At 44.8% G+C, this 17,247-nt stretch overlaps 2 protein-coding genes across 2 annotated transcripts in view; both read right to left on the bottom strand.

The window, feature by feature from the left end:
* LOC306973425 (tumor necrosis factor receptor superfamily member 6B-like) overlaps positions 1-1,619 on the bottom strand; it is a gene marked incomplete at both ends in the record, with an annotated part of 10,563 nt that extends 8,944 nt beyond the window's left edge. The window contains one exon of the mRNA XM_079570348.1: positions 1,611-1,619. Within this exon, the coding sequence (XP_079426474.1) occupies positions 1,611-1,619 (9 nt within the window). The remainder of the gene's footprint in view (positions 1-1,610) is intronic.
* The window catches only part of LOC306973772 (venom phosphodiesterase CdcPDE), a gene marked incomplete at both ends in the record, with an annotated part of 119,284 nt that overhangs the window by 24,501 nt on the left and 77,536 nt on the right, over positions 1-17,247 (bottom strand). The window lies entirely within an intron of this gene.

Raw genomic sequence — 17,247 nt, 5'->3', positions numbered from 1 at the left:
ATTAGTATCAGCTGTAGGAGTAGTATCAGCTGTAGTAGGAGTAGTAGTAGTAGTATCAGCTGTAGTAGGAGTAGTAGTAGTAGTATCAGCTGTAGTATCAGCTGTAGTAGGAGTATCCTGCTCCGCTTCCTCTCTCTGTGGAGGCTGTGCTTTATAAACACGCTGAGGCTCCGCCCCCAGGATTTCCCTTTCAAATACTTCACAAATACCTCACACTGTGACCTCACAGCGTGACGCAGCAGCAGCAGCAGCCTGACGCACATCACAAATATGTAAACACACACACGCTTATTCAGCATGACGGATCACGGACTGGAACTGGGACAAAGACTCACAGTTTCACTTTGATTCTACTGGAACAAAACCACAGTTTATATTTACAAGTATTTCACTTTTATCAATGAAAAATACACAAAACATTATTGATGTAAAAAACTCTTCCTCGCCCTCCGCGGTCGCTCTCTTTCCTAAAGGGATGTTTTTCCAGGTCCTGCTTTTTAAAATACCATTGTAAATACAGTGTTTTAAATACAGTGTTTTAAATACAGTGTTTTAAATAGAGTGTTGTAAATAGAGTATTATAAATAGAGTGTTTTAAATAGAGTATTGTAAATAGAGTATTGTAAATAGAGTGTTTTAAATAGAGTATTATAAATAGAGTATTATAAATAGAGTATTTTCATGTCACAGACGCAGATATAACTGGTATTTGGAAAGAGAAGTGGTGAAAAGAGGAACCTGTGAGTAAACGTGGTCAGTTTCCGTGAACACGTCTCTGGTTTCTCTGCGTGACTTTGACATGACTTTGATTTCCATGACCTTAAAAACTTAAAACTGTCACGTCACAGTTTAACCAAACGCTCACGTTTAATGTCAGAGTGAATCTAATGTCCTGGAACTCCAGGGTTTCTCCAGGCAGAAGAAAGACACATTTAAGGCTTTTTAATGAACCCCCGGCACAGTCTGGGTTTAAGGCGGGGCTTCAGAGGTTAATCACATTATAATATAATGACTTTAATGTCACTTTAATGTCACTATAAAGTCACTATAATGTCACTATAGTAACATTATAATGACATTATAATATAATGACTTTAATGTCACTATAATGTCACTATAATATAATGACATTAATGTCAATATAATGTCACTATAAAGTCACTATAATGTCACTATAGTAACATTATAATGACATTATAATATAATGACTTTAATGTCACTATAATGTCACTATAATATAATGACATTAATGTCAATATAATGTCACTATAAAGTCACTATAAAGTCACTATAATGTCAATAATAAAGTGATGCACAAACCCGTGATGAAAGAGAAACGTGCAGGACGTTTGTCAGTAACCGTAGTTGTTGGTTTTCCTGTAAATGAAGCCTCAGGGTCAGTTTGACCCGTCACAGGAAACCTGTGGATGAGGATGATGTCACTCATGCTGAGTTCAGGGCCGTCTGCACTTACAGAAAAACAAGGACATTTTTGTATTTCATTTTACTGGAAAAGTTCACTGTAGTTTATTTACAATTTACAATATACAATTCTCTTTCCTCTTTTTTCTCCATAATCTTTTCATTGTGTTTTAAATATGAACAGTTACCCCGGCCATCTCACAAATACATATATATATATATATATATATACAGTATATATATGCGGCCAAATACCTCCAACGAGTCAGGCAGGTCCTGGCTGGAGGTCCCGTCATGGGAGGACAAGCCCCTACACGGCAGGTACCACCCAAACATAACTGAAGTGGCGGATATTCAGACTGAGCCGGACTAAAGGACAGAGGCTCATCATGGCGGCACAGGAGCCTCGAGCACCAGAGCAAGAGAGGCCCAGATCTACCACACCAGACAAGACCCAGGTGTAAGAACATAACTGCAGGTGTAAGAACATAACTGCAGGTGTAAGAACATAACTGCAGCTGTAAGAACATAACTGCAGGTGTAAGAACATAACTGCAGGTGTAAGAACATAACTGCAGGTGTAAGAACATAAGTGCAGGTGTAAGAACATAACTGCAGGTGTAAGAACATAACTGCAGGTGTAAGAACATAACTGCAGGTGTAAGAACATAACTGCAGGTGTAAGAACATAACTGCAGGTGTAAGAACATAAGTGCAGGTGTAAGAACATAACTGCAGGTGTAAGAACATAACTGCAGGTGTAAGAACATAACTGCAGGTGTAAGAACATAAGTGCAGGTGTAAGAACATAACTGCAGGTGTAAGAACATAACTGCAGGTGTAAGAACATAACTGCAGGTGTAAGATGCTGCAGGGAAAGCTTACATGGAGCCATAACCAAGTGGCTGGTATAGTGTACAGGAACATCTGTGCAGAGTCTGGGCTGGAAACCCCAAGGTCAAAGTAGGAAACACCTCCAAAGGTGGTGGAGAACGACCGAGCCAAGATCCTGTGGGACGTCCAGATCCAGACGGACAGAAGGTGATGAACCAACCGGACATTGTGGTGGTGACATGACCCGGGTCAGGTGACCGTCACACCTGACCCGGGTCATGTGAGCGGGTTTGGCGCCTCCTGGTGACCTCAGCACGACTCAGCGCCTCATCAACAGCTTTATTGTTCGACTCGACATTTCACCTAAAGATCATCATCATCGTCATCATCATTTGGTTTACTCTGTTTGTGCCGGGTCATGTGACGCCGTGTGACCCGCGTGACCCGTGTGACCCGCGTGACCCGCGTGACCCGCGTGACCCGCGTGACCCGCGTGACCCGCGTGACCCGCGTGACCCGCGTGACCCGCGTGACCCGCGTGACCCGTGTGACCCGTGTGACCTGTGTGACCCGCGTGACCCGTGTGACACGTGTGACCCGCGTGACCTGTGTGACCCGTGTGACCTGTGTGACACGTGTGACCTGTGTGACCCGTGTGACCTGTGTGACCCGCGTGACCCGTGTGACCCGTGTGACCCGTGTGACCTGTGTGACCCGCGTGACCCGTGTGACCCGTGTGACCCGTGTGACCCGTGTGACCCGTGTGACCCGTGTGACCCGTGTGACCCGCGTGACCTGTGTGACACGTATGACCTGTGTGACCCGTGTGACCCGTGTGACCCGTGTGACCCGTGTGACCCGTGTGACCCGTGTGACCCGCGTGACCTGTGTGACACGTGTGACCTGTGTGACCCGCGTGACCCGTGTGACCCGTGTGACCCGTGTGACCTGTGTGACCCGCGTGACCCGTGTGACCCGTGTGACCCGTGTGACCCGTGTGACCCGTGTGACCCGTGTGACCCGCGTGACCCGTGTGACCCGTGTGACCCGCGTGACCCGTGTGACCCGTGTGACCCGCGTGACCTGTGTGACCCGTGTGACCTGTGTGACCCGTGTGACCCGTGTGACACGTGTGACCTGTGTGACCCGCGTGACCTGTGTGACCTGTGTGACCCGTGTGACCCGTGTGACCTGTGTGACCCGTGTGACCCGTGTGACACGTGTGACCTGTGTGACCCGCGTGACCTGTGTGACCTGTGTGACCCGTGTGACCTGTGTGACCCGTGTGACCCGTGTGACCCGTGTGACCTGTGTGACCCGTGTGACCCGTGTGACACGTGTGACCTGTGTGACCCGCGTGACCTGTGTGACCCGTGTGACCTGTGTGACCCGTGTGACCCGTGTGACACGTGTGACCTGTGTGACCCGCGTGACCTGTGTGACCTGTGTGACCCGTGTGACCCGTGTGACCTGTGTGACCCGTGTGACCCGTGTGACACGTGTGACCTGTGTGACCCGCGTGACCTGTGTGACCTGTGTGACCCGTGTGACCCGTGTGACCCGCGTGACCCGTGTGACCCGCGTGACCTGTGTGACCCGTGTGACCCGCGTGACCCGTGTGACACGTGTGACCTGTGTGACCCGCGTGACCCGCGTGACCTGTGTGACCCGTGTGACCCGTGTGACCCGTGTGACCTGTGTGACCCGTGTGACCCGTGTGACCCGCGTGACCTGTGTGACCCGTGTGACCCGTGTGACCCGTGTGACCCGCGTGACCCGCGTGACCCGTGTGACCCGCGTGACCCGCGTGACCCGTGTGACCCGCGTGACCCGTGTGACCCGTGTGACCTGTGTGACCCGTGTGACCCGTGTGACCCGTGTGACCCGTGTGACACGTGTGACCTGTGTGACCCGCGTGACCCGTGTGACCCGTGTGACCCGTGTGACCTGTGTGACACGTGTGACCCGTGTGACACGTGTGACCTGTGTGACCCGCGTGACCCGTGTGACCCGTGTGACCCGTGTGACCCGTGTGACCCGTGTGACCCGCGTGACCCGTGTGACCCGCGTGACCTGTGTGACCCGTGTGACCCGCGTGACCCGTGTGACCCGCGTGACCCGTGTGACACGTGTGACCTGTGTGACCCGTGTGACCCGTGTGACCCGTGTGACCCGTGTGACCCGTGTGACCCGTGTGACCTGTGTGACCCGCGTGACCTGTGTGACCCGTGTGACCCGCGTGACCCGTGTGACACGTGTGACCTGTGTGACCCGTGTGACCCGTGTGACCCGTGTGACCCGTGTGACCCGTGTGACCCGTGTGACACGTGTGACCTGTGTGACCCGTGTGACCCGCGTGACCTGTGTGACCCGCGTGACCTGTGTGACCCGTGTGACCCGCGTGACCCGTGTGACCCGCGTGACCTGTGTGACCTGTGTGACCCGCGTGACCCGCGTGACCTGTGTGACCCGTGTGACCCGCGTGACCCGCGTGACCCGCGTGACCCGCGTGACGACGTGACTCAGCAGAGCCGGTGTCACATGAAGCAGGAATGTCACCGAGGCAAAACTCCAGAGTCGTCATCTGGACCGGGCTGTTTGATAAAGCTCCATTTGGAAAAAGCAGAAGCGTTGGCGTGACTCAGCTCTCGATGGGCGTGTCCCGGCACGCGCACATTCCTGCCCCGCGGCGCCGCCAGCATGATTCACGTGTTTACAGCGTGTGCATGAACACGCCGGGAGGGCAGTTTGGTGAAAGAACACGGCGAGTTTAAACCAGGGCCGTGTTTAAGGGCATTGTCTGAGAAACACAGACTTTAAAACGATGAGGCCTCTCTTTTCTCCTGTTCAGCTTTACCCAAATCTAAAATCTTCTCCACTGGAGCAACAGTGATGTCTCATGTGTGTGCGCTGGTGAATGAATGAGAGTGAAAGGGTGAGTGGGTCCTCGCTGTGAAGCGCTTTAAGTGCCTAATGTAGGTGGAAAAGCACTGTGTAAGTCGAGACCATTTACCATTTGAAAGCTAAGGCCTACACGTGTGACTGACTCTGACAGTGCAGCTGATATTCAGAGTCACAGGTTTGAGTCACTTGTGCTGAATGTGCAGATAAAGTGTTTCCTCTTGGTTCTTCCTGTCTGAGCCTGTTCCTCTGCGCTCCAGGCCTCAGGCCAGTTCCTCTGAGAAGAGTTTCTGCTGAAGCAGGACGTGCTGCAGAGGAGCAGCTCCAGGACCCGGCTTTGACTGAAGGTCTGAGACACGTCTGACACGGCTGACACGGCTGACACGTCTGACACACGCTTGACACGTGTTCATGTGGGATTTCAAAACAATGCGTCAAACCCAGCAGTGCTCTGACAGAGGATTCCTCAGTGCAGAGAGAACACACGCAGCTCTGCAGGTTCTGCTGGACCAGGATCAGAAAAACACAAGTGTCAAAGACAAGTGCAGTTCACCCACAAGCTGAAGGTCAACCAGAGCTTCACCCACAAGCTGGAGGTCAACCAGAGCTTCACCCACAAGCTGAAGGTCAACCAGAGCTTCACCCACAAGCTGGAGGTCAACCAGAGCTTCACCCACAAGCTGAAGGTCAACCAGAGCTTCACCCACAAGCTGAAGGTCAACCAGAGCTTCACCCACAAGCTGGAGGTCAACCAGAGCTTCACCCACAAGCTGAAGGTCAACCAGAGTTCACCCACAAGCTGAAGGTCAACCAGAGCTTCACCCACAAGCTGAAGGTCAACCAGAGCTTCACCCACAAGCTGAAGGTCAACCAGAGCTTCACCCACAAGCTGAAGGTCAACCAGAGCTTCACCCACAAGCTGAAGGTCAACCAGAGCTTCACCCACAAGCTGAAGGTCAACCAGAGCTTCACCCACAAGCTGAAGGTCAACCAGAGCTTCACCCACAAGCTGAAGGTCAACCAGAGCTTCACCCACAAGCTGAAGGTCAACCAGAGCTTCACCCACAAGCTGAAGGTCAACCAGAGCTTCACCCACAAGCTGAAGGTCAACCAGAGCCTCACCCACAAGCTGAAGGTCAACCAGAGGTTATTGCACAGTTTGTCAGAGGTTATTACACAGTTTGTTACAAAATTAGCATAATCGCAAAAAATCGATTATACAATTTTTGTTCAATATTTTATTTTTTCCATTTTTCTTTTATTTTATATTTTTTTCAATTTTTTTTTTTCTAATTTTGGGATTTTTGTCACTTTTTTGCTGGATTTTTGTCACTTTTTTGATGGATTTTTGTCACTTTTTTGCTGGATTTTTGTCACTTTTTTGATGGATTTTTGTCACTTTTTTGCTGGATTTTTGTCACATTTTTATCGAATTTTTGTTGAATTTTTGTCACATTTTTATTGATTTTATGTCACTTTTTTGCTGGATTTTTGTCACTTTTTTGCTGGATTTTTGTCACTTTTTTGCTGGATTTTTGTCACTTTTTTGATGGATTTTTGTCACTTTTTTGCTGGATTTTTGTCACTTTTTTGATGGATTTTTGTCACTTTTTTGCTGGATTTTTGTCACATTTTTACCGAATTTTTGTTGAATTTTTGTCACATTTTTATTGATTTTATGTCACTTTTTTGCTGGATTTTTGTCACTTTTTTGCTGGATTTTTGTCACTTTTTTGATGGATTTTTGTCACTTTTTTGATGGATTTTTGTCACTTTTTTGCTGGATTTTTGTCACTTTTTTGATGGATTTTTGTCACTTTTTTGATGGATTTTTGTCATTTTTTTGCTGGATTTTTGTCACTTTTTTGATGGATTTTTGTCTTTTTTTGATGGATTTTTGTCACTTTTTTGATGGATTTTTTTAAAGGCAACAAATAACCGTTTGAATAATCGTGATTTCAATTATGACAAAAATAATCGTGATTATTATTTTTTCAATAATCGAGCAGTCCTTTTGTTGTAGACAGCCTCAGGGCCACACCGCTCTGTTTATCGTGTCTTATTTCTGTCACAGTTTATAATCCTGGTTTCGAGTGTTTCCCTGGAGTTTCTCTCCGTTCCTAAACAGCGGCCGTTCCTCGAAGCCTCGCCGTCGACGAGCTCACCCCCACGCGGCGAGGGGGGCGGGGCCTCTCCTGTAAACAGTTTACGCTCAGAGGAATGAGAAGCACGAGGCAGCGTCAACTCAAACCGCAGAAACAGGAAGAGCTGACGGAGAAGCGCTCGGAGGGAAGTGTGTTCAGAGTTTAATTTAGCTTCGAAGCGTCATCGATCATTCATATTAGTAACACGATCCGCCCACGCACGAGCGACACATATTATTCTAAACATAGATTAGTCTCGATCGTGAGTCACAGCCAGTCATTTACTTTGGACGCGCTTAAAATAACGAGCCTCTGGTTTTGGTCGTCGTGTTTTCTCTGTCATGATTTGTCTTTTGTTCCCCTGTTTCGTCTTCGGTTCACACTGAGTTCCAAATGATTATGCAAATGACTTTTTTCTAAGATTTCCTAAACTGTCGACTCAACTGAGAGTCAGTGTAACTTTCAAGTCTTTACCTGGTCGAGGATCATTTAAATGTGGTGGAAAAAATGTCTTGAATGTCTCAAAAATAAATATAGTAAAAACCTCAAAATCCACTGTTCCAAGTTATTCTGCAACTCATCGTTTCAATACAATGCCTTGTTGGGACATTGTGGTCATTCACCAACGATCCACTACTCTATTGATCTGACCATCCAGGGTCACACGGCCTCATCAGTGAACAAGACTGTTTGAAAATGAGTCTCATGTATTTCTGAGCCACTGCAGCCGTTTCTGTTCATCAGCTTCAATGAACAGTTTAGGGGAGGCCGGATAGAAGGTTTATGCACAACTGCAGCCTCTGGAGGGTCCGACACCTTCATGTTCAGAGACTCCAGAGGCACCAGCAGCTTCAAATACCTGTCTGCTGCTTTGTAGCTGCTGTTCTATTCATCTGATGTGTTTGTCTGGCAGAAACCGTCCATATTGTGCCTTTATCGGCACAAAACGGAGTGTGTCTGAATCATCCACAAATCTCTTATAAGTTCGATGATTATGCTTAATCTTTCATGAAATATCGAAGGTTTTCATACCTAGACCAAGACATTCAACTATTTCACACTTTTCATCAGCAGAAAGTCCCTTTTTCTTTCCCATATTGCTTGAAAATGATGATCTGCTTAATAAAGTGGAACACCCTTTTTCAGTAGTTTTTCCCTTAACTGGGCTGAACCTGAAAACTGATCATCCCAGGTCTCTGAGATTAGAGCCCGAGACACGACGCCATCCATGAGTTTCATTATTATTATTATTTTTTTTACCTTTTTGACACAAAAATCCAATTTGCATAATCATTTGCAGTGTAGTCCTGTGTTCCACGTTAGTGATGGGCCGGGCACTGGAACAATCCCCCCTCTGCTGTCAAACCATTTCACTGCTCTCACTTCCACCCTCGTCCTCTCTTCTGCATTTCACTTTCTGCACAGTCCCAAGGCCTGGAACTCCCATCTTGGCAAGCGCAACAAATTCAAAGAGGAAAACCAGTGGTCAAAGTACAGCAGGTGATCGACATTACTGGTACAGGATCCATTTTGCTTCGTAGCCCCATTGGTTTGGTTTCTGACCTGCCTTTGAATGGCACCATTAGTTCATCAAGGCACAACATTCGATCTGGAGCGAGAGCCTGAAACTTCAGTGGCTGGTTTTGAAAAGCCTGTCCTGTTTGGTGCCATGTTGTCACTGACATGAATGAAACGTTTCATTTCTTAAAGGCTGTGCTGGCCCAGGACATCCTTGAACGGGGTAAATGCGATCCACTCATACACACCACAGAGCCACGGACTGCTCCTCATTCTGATCTAACTTCAAGCTCTAAATCAAAAAGTGTCTGAAATGTTGAATGGTCTGGTTCGTCCACATCTGGAAGAGCACTATGTTGGACTGGCTTCTCCAGAGTTCCTCTCCTGTCGTCCATGCTCCTCTTTGTCTTTCTGTTGTAGAAGCAGGAGCAGCAGGAGCACTGGTCCCAGGAAGTGCATCTTCATCACTGCCGTCATCAGCATCCTCACAGCTGCTGCTTTCATCACCTTAAAAAAACACTTTAGAAAAGTGCAGACAATGTATCTACAGAACACACACACGTCACCTTTTTATTACTATTTGTAATATTTTACCCCTTTTTCAGTTGTATTATTCATTGTACATACGATAACTCTATTTGCCATGACTTATTTGCAGATTACACTGCTCTCCTTTGATTGCACATTGTTATGGCAATCTTGGAAGGTAATTTGCCATACTAAGCAGCCTGGGCTGTAGCCTTAGCTTGACGTGTGCTTTTTTGGTAAAACTTGTCCAGACTTACAGGATACTGAAGAGGTTTGGCTTTAATATGTTTTAGTCCAAGTTCCATTAGTTCACATCTTGACAGAGATCCATAGTTCCACAGGTTTTAACAGCACAGTCAAAAAACTGTTGGGCCTAAAACCCAGGCCAGCTTCCACACCACCAAGGGTTCCCCCACCTGTCCATTTAATGTACTGCATGGCACCTGGCCCCACCCAAACACACAACACATAAATATAGCTGTTGCCTTTGAAACAAAATAACTTAGGAATGTTGTTTTTTAGCAATTTTAAAAGGAAACTAAAACGGCCTTCACACACATTCTCCTAACTTGTTGCAATTTTAGTGTTTAAAATGAGAGCATTATTCCTGCTGACTTCATCAGCAGGTGTAGGAGTCCTCATCATCGTCATCATCACTGAGGCAGCCGTCCTCACTGTGGGCGGTGGAACTCCAGTTTGCGGTGCAATAGGTCCACCTAGTGGTCGCTTAGCATAAAACATGTTTGCGCTGTGTAAAAGAAGGGATAAATGTATTTCACTCACTTATATGTTATTGTTACAATGATTATAGAACTGAACTTGAATGGCATGTTCTACAAACATGTGTTCTAGCATGTTTATTAGAACGCAGCGCGGTCACGGAGGCTGCATCAGACTGGGCCACCGACTGGGTTTACGCTCATGGACAAACCGAAATCTTCATGTAACTAAAAAAATATCCATCACACCAAGTTCATACCAATACATGATCTGAAGATGAAACCATGAACTGCTACATGTTTGTTTTTAGCATAACTCACCTTAGATTGGACGAGTTCGTCAAAGTTATACGCTCGATTAGAAGTCAAGCTACTTCCGCTAAGTCGCTACGTTTACCCGGCTGTGGTGTTTCCGGTGACGGGTCCTACGAGGAATTACCGCTCGCAAAAGGTTCAGCATGAACGCGCCAAACCGGCATCAAGGGAAAACAGAATGTCGCACAATCACGCCTTTAAGACGATCAGGCGTTAAGTAAGGATTAAAAACAACGAGGAGCCGCGTTAGACGGTTCTAACGCCCGACACAGTGTTGTTCCTCCTGCATTCTAACGTCTAACGCGGCTCCTCGTTGTTTAATCCGCTTATACCAGGGTCCCACAAACCTAACATTTATAATAAATGTGTTTTTTCATTGACTAAAGTCACTAAATCTGCCAGACTACGGGACTATTTTGTGTGGGTTATTAGCCGGTCACTGAAGGCTGGTCTCAGAGCGAGTCATTCTCCGCAGCTATTACGAGGATCTCAGTCAGGCTCAACGACACAACATCAGCACAGAATCACAACACAACAGGACTAACCCGGAAACACTTTTCCCTGGAAGGAAACACCGATATGCGGCACGAGCTCAACTGTTTATGGAAACAGCTGCGGTGGAGTCGCTCACACCTGGGCCCCCCCAACTGAAACATTTATGTTTGACTTTACTAATCCAGACAAAGATGCTTCACCTCCGAACTCCCACCTGAACCCAGAGGATCTTTTTCCTCACGTCATCAGGTTTTTTTTCCATCATTTTTTTGTTGGGTTTTCAACTCATTTTTGTAACTTTGTTGTCATTTTTTTTTCCATTTTTTTTTCATTTTTTTTTCATTTATTTTTAATTTTTTTGTCACATACTTGTCTTTTTTTGCCTTTTTTTTGGTCATTTTTTTGTCCTTTTTTTGTCAAATTTTTGTCAAATTTTTGTCTTTTTTTTTGTTTTGTTTTTTGTCTTTTTTGTCATTTTTTTGGTCATTTTATAGTCATTTTTTTGTCTTTTTTTGTCCATTTCTTATGACATTTTTGTGACATTTTTGCCACTTTTTCATCAAGTTTTCATCACTTTTTTGACACATTTTTGTACATTTTTTTTCATTTTTTTTTTCATTTTTTTTATTTATTTTTTTATTTATTTTTGTCTTTTTTTGTCAATTTATTTATTTTTTTTGTCTTTTTTTCCATTTTTTTTTCATTTTTTGTCATTTTTTTGTCAATTTTTTTGTCAATTTTTTTGTCACATTTTTGTCTTTTTTTCATCAAGTTTTCATCGCTTTTTTGACACATTTCCATCATTGTTCCAGTTTTGCTGCTATTTCCTCACCTTTTGTCCAGAAGCTTTTGGATTGGGGTAAAGCCAAACTGGAGAAAATGTGCTCGGTTCAGGCGGGAGTTAAGGGGTTACATGCAGGATCATTTTATGTGCGCCTGAAAATGATGAACAGCCTTAACCGTTTCCAATAGAAATGTAAAGCTCATATGTTAAGACGATTCGGTGTAAACTTCCTCCCTCTCACTGCCTGAGAATCGCCTCCGTCGGTGAGAAATCCCAGGCCTGTTCACGAGAATCAGAACGATAAGTGCCAATAACGACGAAGCCCGAGGCCAGAGCAGCTGGAAGTAAACGATCAATAAAGAGGATGAAGCAGCGGGCGGGGCTTCACTAATCCATTCATCAAGTTTCCTTTGAACGGCTCCATATCGACCCTAAAAACCCCGACATCGATCCCGAGCTCGTGTTTATTTCAATCACTTCACTTCAGAATGAAATCGACAGGCGGCTTTGTCTGTGCGGAGAGTCTTTGGTTCAGGCTCTGCTGAACGGAATATCAGGAAGGATCTGACGCAGCAGAGCACGAGGACCATGACACTGATACTACTATACTCTGTACCCTTTCAGAGCCGCCACCCCCGTTATAACAGTTAACTAGGATCGTGACCCCCACCCGGGTCAGATCATGGGAAACACAGGGACATTTACCCCTTAACTCCCACCTGAACCGAGCACATTTTCTCCAGTTTGGCTTTACCCCAATCCAAAAGCTTCTGGACAAAAGGTGAGAAAATAGCGACAAAACTGAGACGAAAACAATGATGGAAATGTGACAAAAAATTGACAAAAATGTGATAAAAAATAACCAAAAAAATGACAAAAAAATGACAAAAATATGACAAGAAAGTGACGGAAATTTTTGAATAAGTGACAAAAATGTGATTAAAAATGACCAAAAAAATACCAAAAAAATACAAAAAAATGACAAAAATTTGATTAAAAAATGTGACAAAAAAATTGATAAAAATTTGACAAAAAAAAATCAAAAATGTGACAAAAAATGTGAAAAAAAAATGTGACAAAAAATTACAAAAATTGATAAAAAATGTGATAAAAATATGACAAAAAACTTTATTGTCAAATTTTTATCAATTTTGTATCAAATAAAAAATTGATAAAAAATTGACAAAAAAATTATAATAATAAAAAAATATTAAAAAGTGAGAAAACATTGACAAAAAAGTGACGAAATTTTTTTGAATAAGTGGCAAAAATGACCAAAAATTACAAAAATGTGACAAAAAACTTTTTGGTCACATTTTTGTCACATTTTTATCAAAAAAAAAATTGATAAAAATGTGACAAAAATTTGATAAAAAGTTACAAAAATGAGTTGAATTACCAACAAAAAAATGATGGAGGAAAAAATGTGATGACGTGAGGAAAAAGATCCTCTCGGTTCAGGCGGGAGTTAAGAGGTTAAACCTATACAACTCTTAAAAAACAAAGAAAAAACAATGGCTAAAACAAAAATGAATTAAATTTAGAACAAATAATGGCCCCCTGGTAAAACAGCATGTCTGGAAGGAAAGAGATTCACAACGATGGTCATTTTAATCACAGTTTATTCACAGCATTTCATTCATAAATAAAAAAACTCTGAGCCTCATTTACACCACGCAGACAATCACAGTCAGTGGATCAGATTTAGGATCGTCCACACGGTCCCTGAAGTGGATCAGATTTAGGATCGTCCACACGGTCCCTGAAGTGGATCAGATTTAGGATCGTCCTGAAGTGGATCAGATTTAGGATCGTCCACACGGTCCCTGAAGTGGATCAGATTTAGGATCGTCCTGAAGTGGATCAGATTTAGGATCGTCCGTGTGGTCCCTGAAGTGGATCAGATTTGTTAATTAGGATCGAGACCCCCACCCGGGTCAGACCATGGGAAAAACAGGGACTTTAACCCCTTAACTCCCACCTGAACCGAGCACATTTTCTCCAGTTTGGCTTTACCCCAATCCAAAAGCTTCTGGGAAAAAGGTGAGAAAATAGAAACAAAACTGAGATGAAAACAAGGATGGAAATGTGACAAAAAAGTGAGAAAATATTGACAAAAAAGTGACAAAAATGTGATGAAAAATGACAAAAAAATGACAAAAAATGACAAAAAATGACAAAAAAATGACAAAAAAATGACAAAAAAAATGAAAAAATGTGACGAAAAAATGACAAAATGTGATTAAAAAATGACCAAAAAATAACAAAAAAAATTACAAAAATGTGATAGAAATTTGACAAAAAAAATTAAAAAATGTGACAAAAACTGACCAAAATTTTATTAAAAATTGAAAAAAAATTACAATAATGTGACAAAAAAATGACAAAAAATTGATACAAAATTGATAAAAATTTGACAAAAAAAAATACAAACAATTGACAAAAAATGTGACAAAAATGTGATCAAAAATGACAAAAATGAGTTGAATACCCAACAAAAAAATGATGGAAAATGTGATGGCGTGAGGAAAAAGATCCTCTCGGTTCAGGCGGGAGTTAAGACGTTAACCTATATAACTCTTAAAAAACAAAGAAAAAACAATGGCTAAAACAAACATGAATTAAATTATGATCGTCCGTGCGGTCCCTGAAGTGGATCAGATTTAGGATCGTCCTGAAGTGGATCAGATTTAGGATCGTCCGTGTTGTCCCTGAAGTGGATCAGATTTAGGATCGTCCACACGGTCCCTGAAGTGGATCAGATTTAGGATCGTCCGTGCGGTCCCTGAAGTGGATCAGATTTAAGATCGTCCACACGGTCCCTGAAGTGGATCAGATTTAGGATCGTCCGTGCGGTCCCTGAAGTGGATCAGATTTAAGATCGTCCACACGGTCCCTGAAGTGGATCAGATTTAGGATCGTCCACACGGTCCCTGAAGTGGATCAGATTTAGGATCGTCCACACGGTCCCTGAAGTGGATCAGATTTAGGATCGTCCGTGCGGTCCCTGAAGTGGATCAGATTTAGGATCGTCCGTGTTGTCCCTGAAGTGGATCAGATTTAGGATCGTCCGTGTGGTCCCTGAAGTGGATCAGATTTAGGATCGTCCGTGCGGTCCCTGAAGTGGATCAGATTTAGGATCGTCCGTGCGGTCCCTGAAGTGGATCAGATTTAGGATCGTCCGTGTGGTCCCTGAAGTGGATCAGATTTAGGATCGTCCGTGCGGTCCCTGAAGTGGATCAGATTTAGGATCGTCCGTGCGGTCCCTGAAGTGGATCAGATTTAGGATCGTCCGTGTGGTCCCTGAAGTGGATCAGATTTAGGATCGTCCGTGCGGTCCCTGAAGTGGATCAGATTTAAGATCGTCCGTGCGGTCCCTGAAGTGGATCAGATTTAGGGTTTGTCCGTTTTTCCGACACTTCTTTACGCTTTGAGGCGGATGTCGGCCGTGGGGCGGGTCTTCATCTGCAGCAGCTCTGTGATTGGCCGGGAGCTGCCCTGGTAAAGGTCCAATCCGGCGAGGAGCTCCACATCCCTGACGCGTGACTGGTGGAACCACATGAGCTGCTCCACCCACTGCTCCTCCGACTCCGAGCTCTGAAACGACAGGAAGGGCATCTGGGTTATACTGTAGGGAGGGCATCTGGTTATACTGTAGGGAGGGCATCTGGTAATACTGTAGGGAGGGCATCTGGGTTATACTGTAGGGAGGGCATCTGGTAACACTGTAGGGAGGGCATCTGGGTTACACTGTAGGGAGGGCATCTGGGTTACACTGTAGGGAGGGCATCTGAGTTATTCTGTAGGGAGGGCATCTGGGTTATACTGTAGGGAGGGCATCTGGGTTACACTGTAGGGAGGGCATCTGGTTACACTGTAGGGAGGGCATCTGGGTTACACTGTAGGGAGGGCATCTGGTTACACTGTAGGGAGGGCATCTGGGTTACACTGTAGGGAGGGCATCTGGGTTACACTGTAGGGAGGGCATCTGGTTACACTGTAGGGAGGGCATCTGGTAATAATGTAGGGAGGGCATCTGGGTTACACTGTAGGGAGGGCATCTGGGTTATACTGTAGGGAGGGCATCTGGTAATACTGTAGGGAGGGCATCTGGTTACACTGTAGGGAGGGCATCTGGGTTACACTGTAGGGAGGGCATCTGGGTTACACTGTAGGGAGGGCATCTGGGTTACACTGTAGGGAGGGCATCTGGGTAATACTGTAGGGAGGGCATCTGGGTTACACTGTAGGGAGGGCATCTGAGTTATACTGTAGGGAGGGCATCTGGTTATACTGTAGGGAGGGCATCTGGTAATACTGTAGGGAGGGCATCTGGGTTACACTGTAGGGAGGGCATCTGGGTTATACTGTAGGGAGGGCATGTGGGTTATACTGTAGGGAGGGCATCTGTGTTATACTGTAGGGAGGGCATCTGGGTTATACTGTAGGGAGGGCATGTGGGTTATACTGTAGGGAGGGCATCTGGGTAACACTGTAGGGAGGGCATCTGGGTAACACTGTAGGGAGGGCATGTGGGTTACACTGTAGGGAGGGCATGTGGGTTATACTGTAGGGAGGGCATCTGGGTTATACTGTAGGGAGGGCATCTGGTAATACTGTAGGGAGGGCATCTGGGTAATACTGTAGGGAGGGCATCTGGGTTATACTGTAGGGACATGGGGGAAATACAGGAAAAACTGAAATTGAGGGAGAAATTAGGGGGAAATGGGCGGAACAAATAGGTGAGAATTAAAAATTAAAATCTGGGAAAAATTTGAGAAATTTAGGAAGAAATTATATATTTTGGGGGGGGGGGGATTGGGAAAAAGGGGGAATATTTCTGGGAATTGTTGGGAGGAAATGGACAAAACTGAGAAAGAAAAAAAATACGTGAGAGTCATGAAAAAAAAAAAAAAGGGGGAATAAATGTGGGAAGTAGGGGGGGAAAAAAATCCAAAAATCTTGGGAATTTTTTGGGGAAAAATAGGGGAGAATTTGAAAAAAATGAAGGGTAAAAGTGGTAAATGTGAGTCGTACTTGGGGGACGGTGTAGAGTTAAGGTTTGTGTTATTCCTCACAGGTTTGGGGACGGAAAAAAATTGGGAGAAAGGGAGATATTTCTGGAAATAGTGGGGAGGAAATGGACAAAACTGGGGAAAATTGAAAGCAAAAAAATAGTCATAGTCATAAAAAAAAAAAAAAAAACTAATAAATGGGGGAAGTAGGGGAAAAATCAAAAAAATCTTGTGAAAATGTTTTGGTAAAATAGGTGATAATTTGAAAAAACTGAAGGGTAAAAGTGATATGATGTGAGAGATGTGAGTCGTACTTGGGGGGTAGAGGAAGCCAGGGCTGATGTCGGGACCTCACAGCTCTCACTGTTGTCCTCTTGGTAACAGTATAAACAGTATAAAAGCCTTTTCAAAATAAAAGCCTTAGACGTACCTCACAGCTCTCACTGTTGTTCTCTCGGTGACAGTGTAAACAGTATAAAAGCCTTTTCAAAATAAAAGCCTTAGACGTACCTCACAGCTCTCACTGTTGTCCTCTCGGTGCGGCAGGACGAAGCTCACCGTCTCCAGGGGCC

The sequence above is a fragment of the Gobius niger genome (assembly GCF_951799975.1).
Source record: "Gobius niger genome assembly, chromosome: 14".
Classification (NCBI taxonomy): domain Eukaryota; kingdom Metazoa; phylum Chordata; class Actinopteri; order Gobiiformes; family Gobiidae; genus Gobius; species Gobius niger.
The sequence above is the reverse complement of the archived record's forward strand: the minus strand, read 5'-3'. Positions and strand labels throughout refer to the sequence as shown.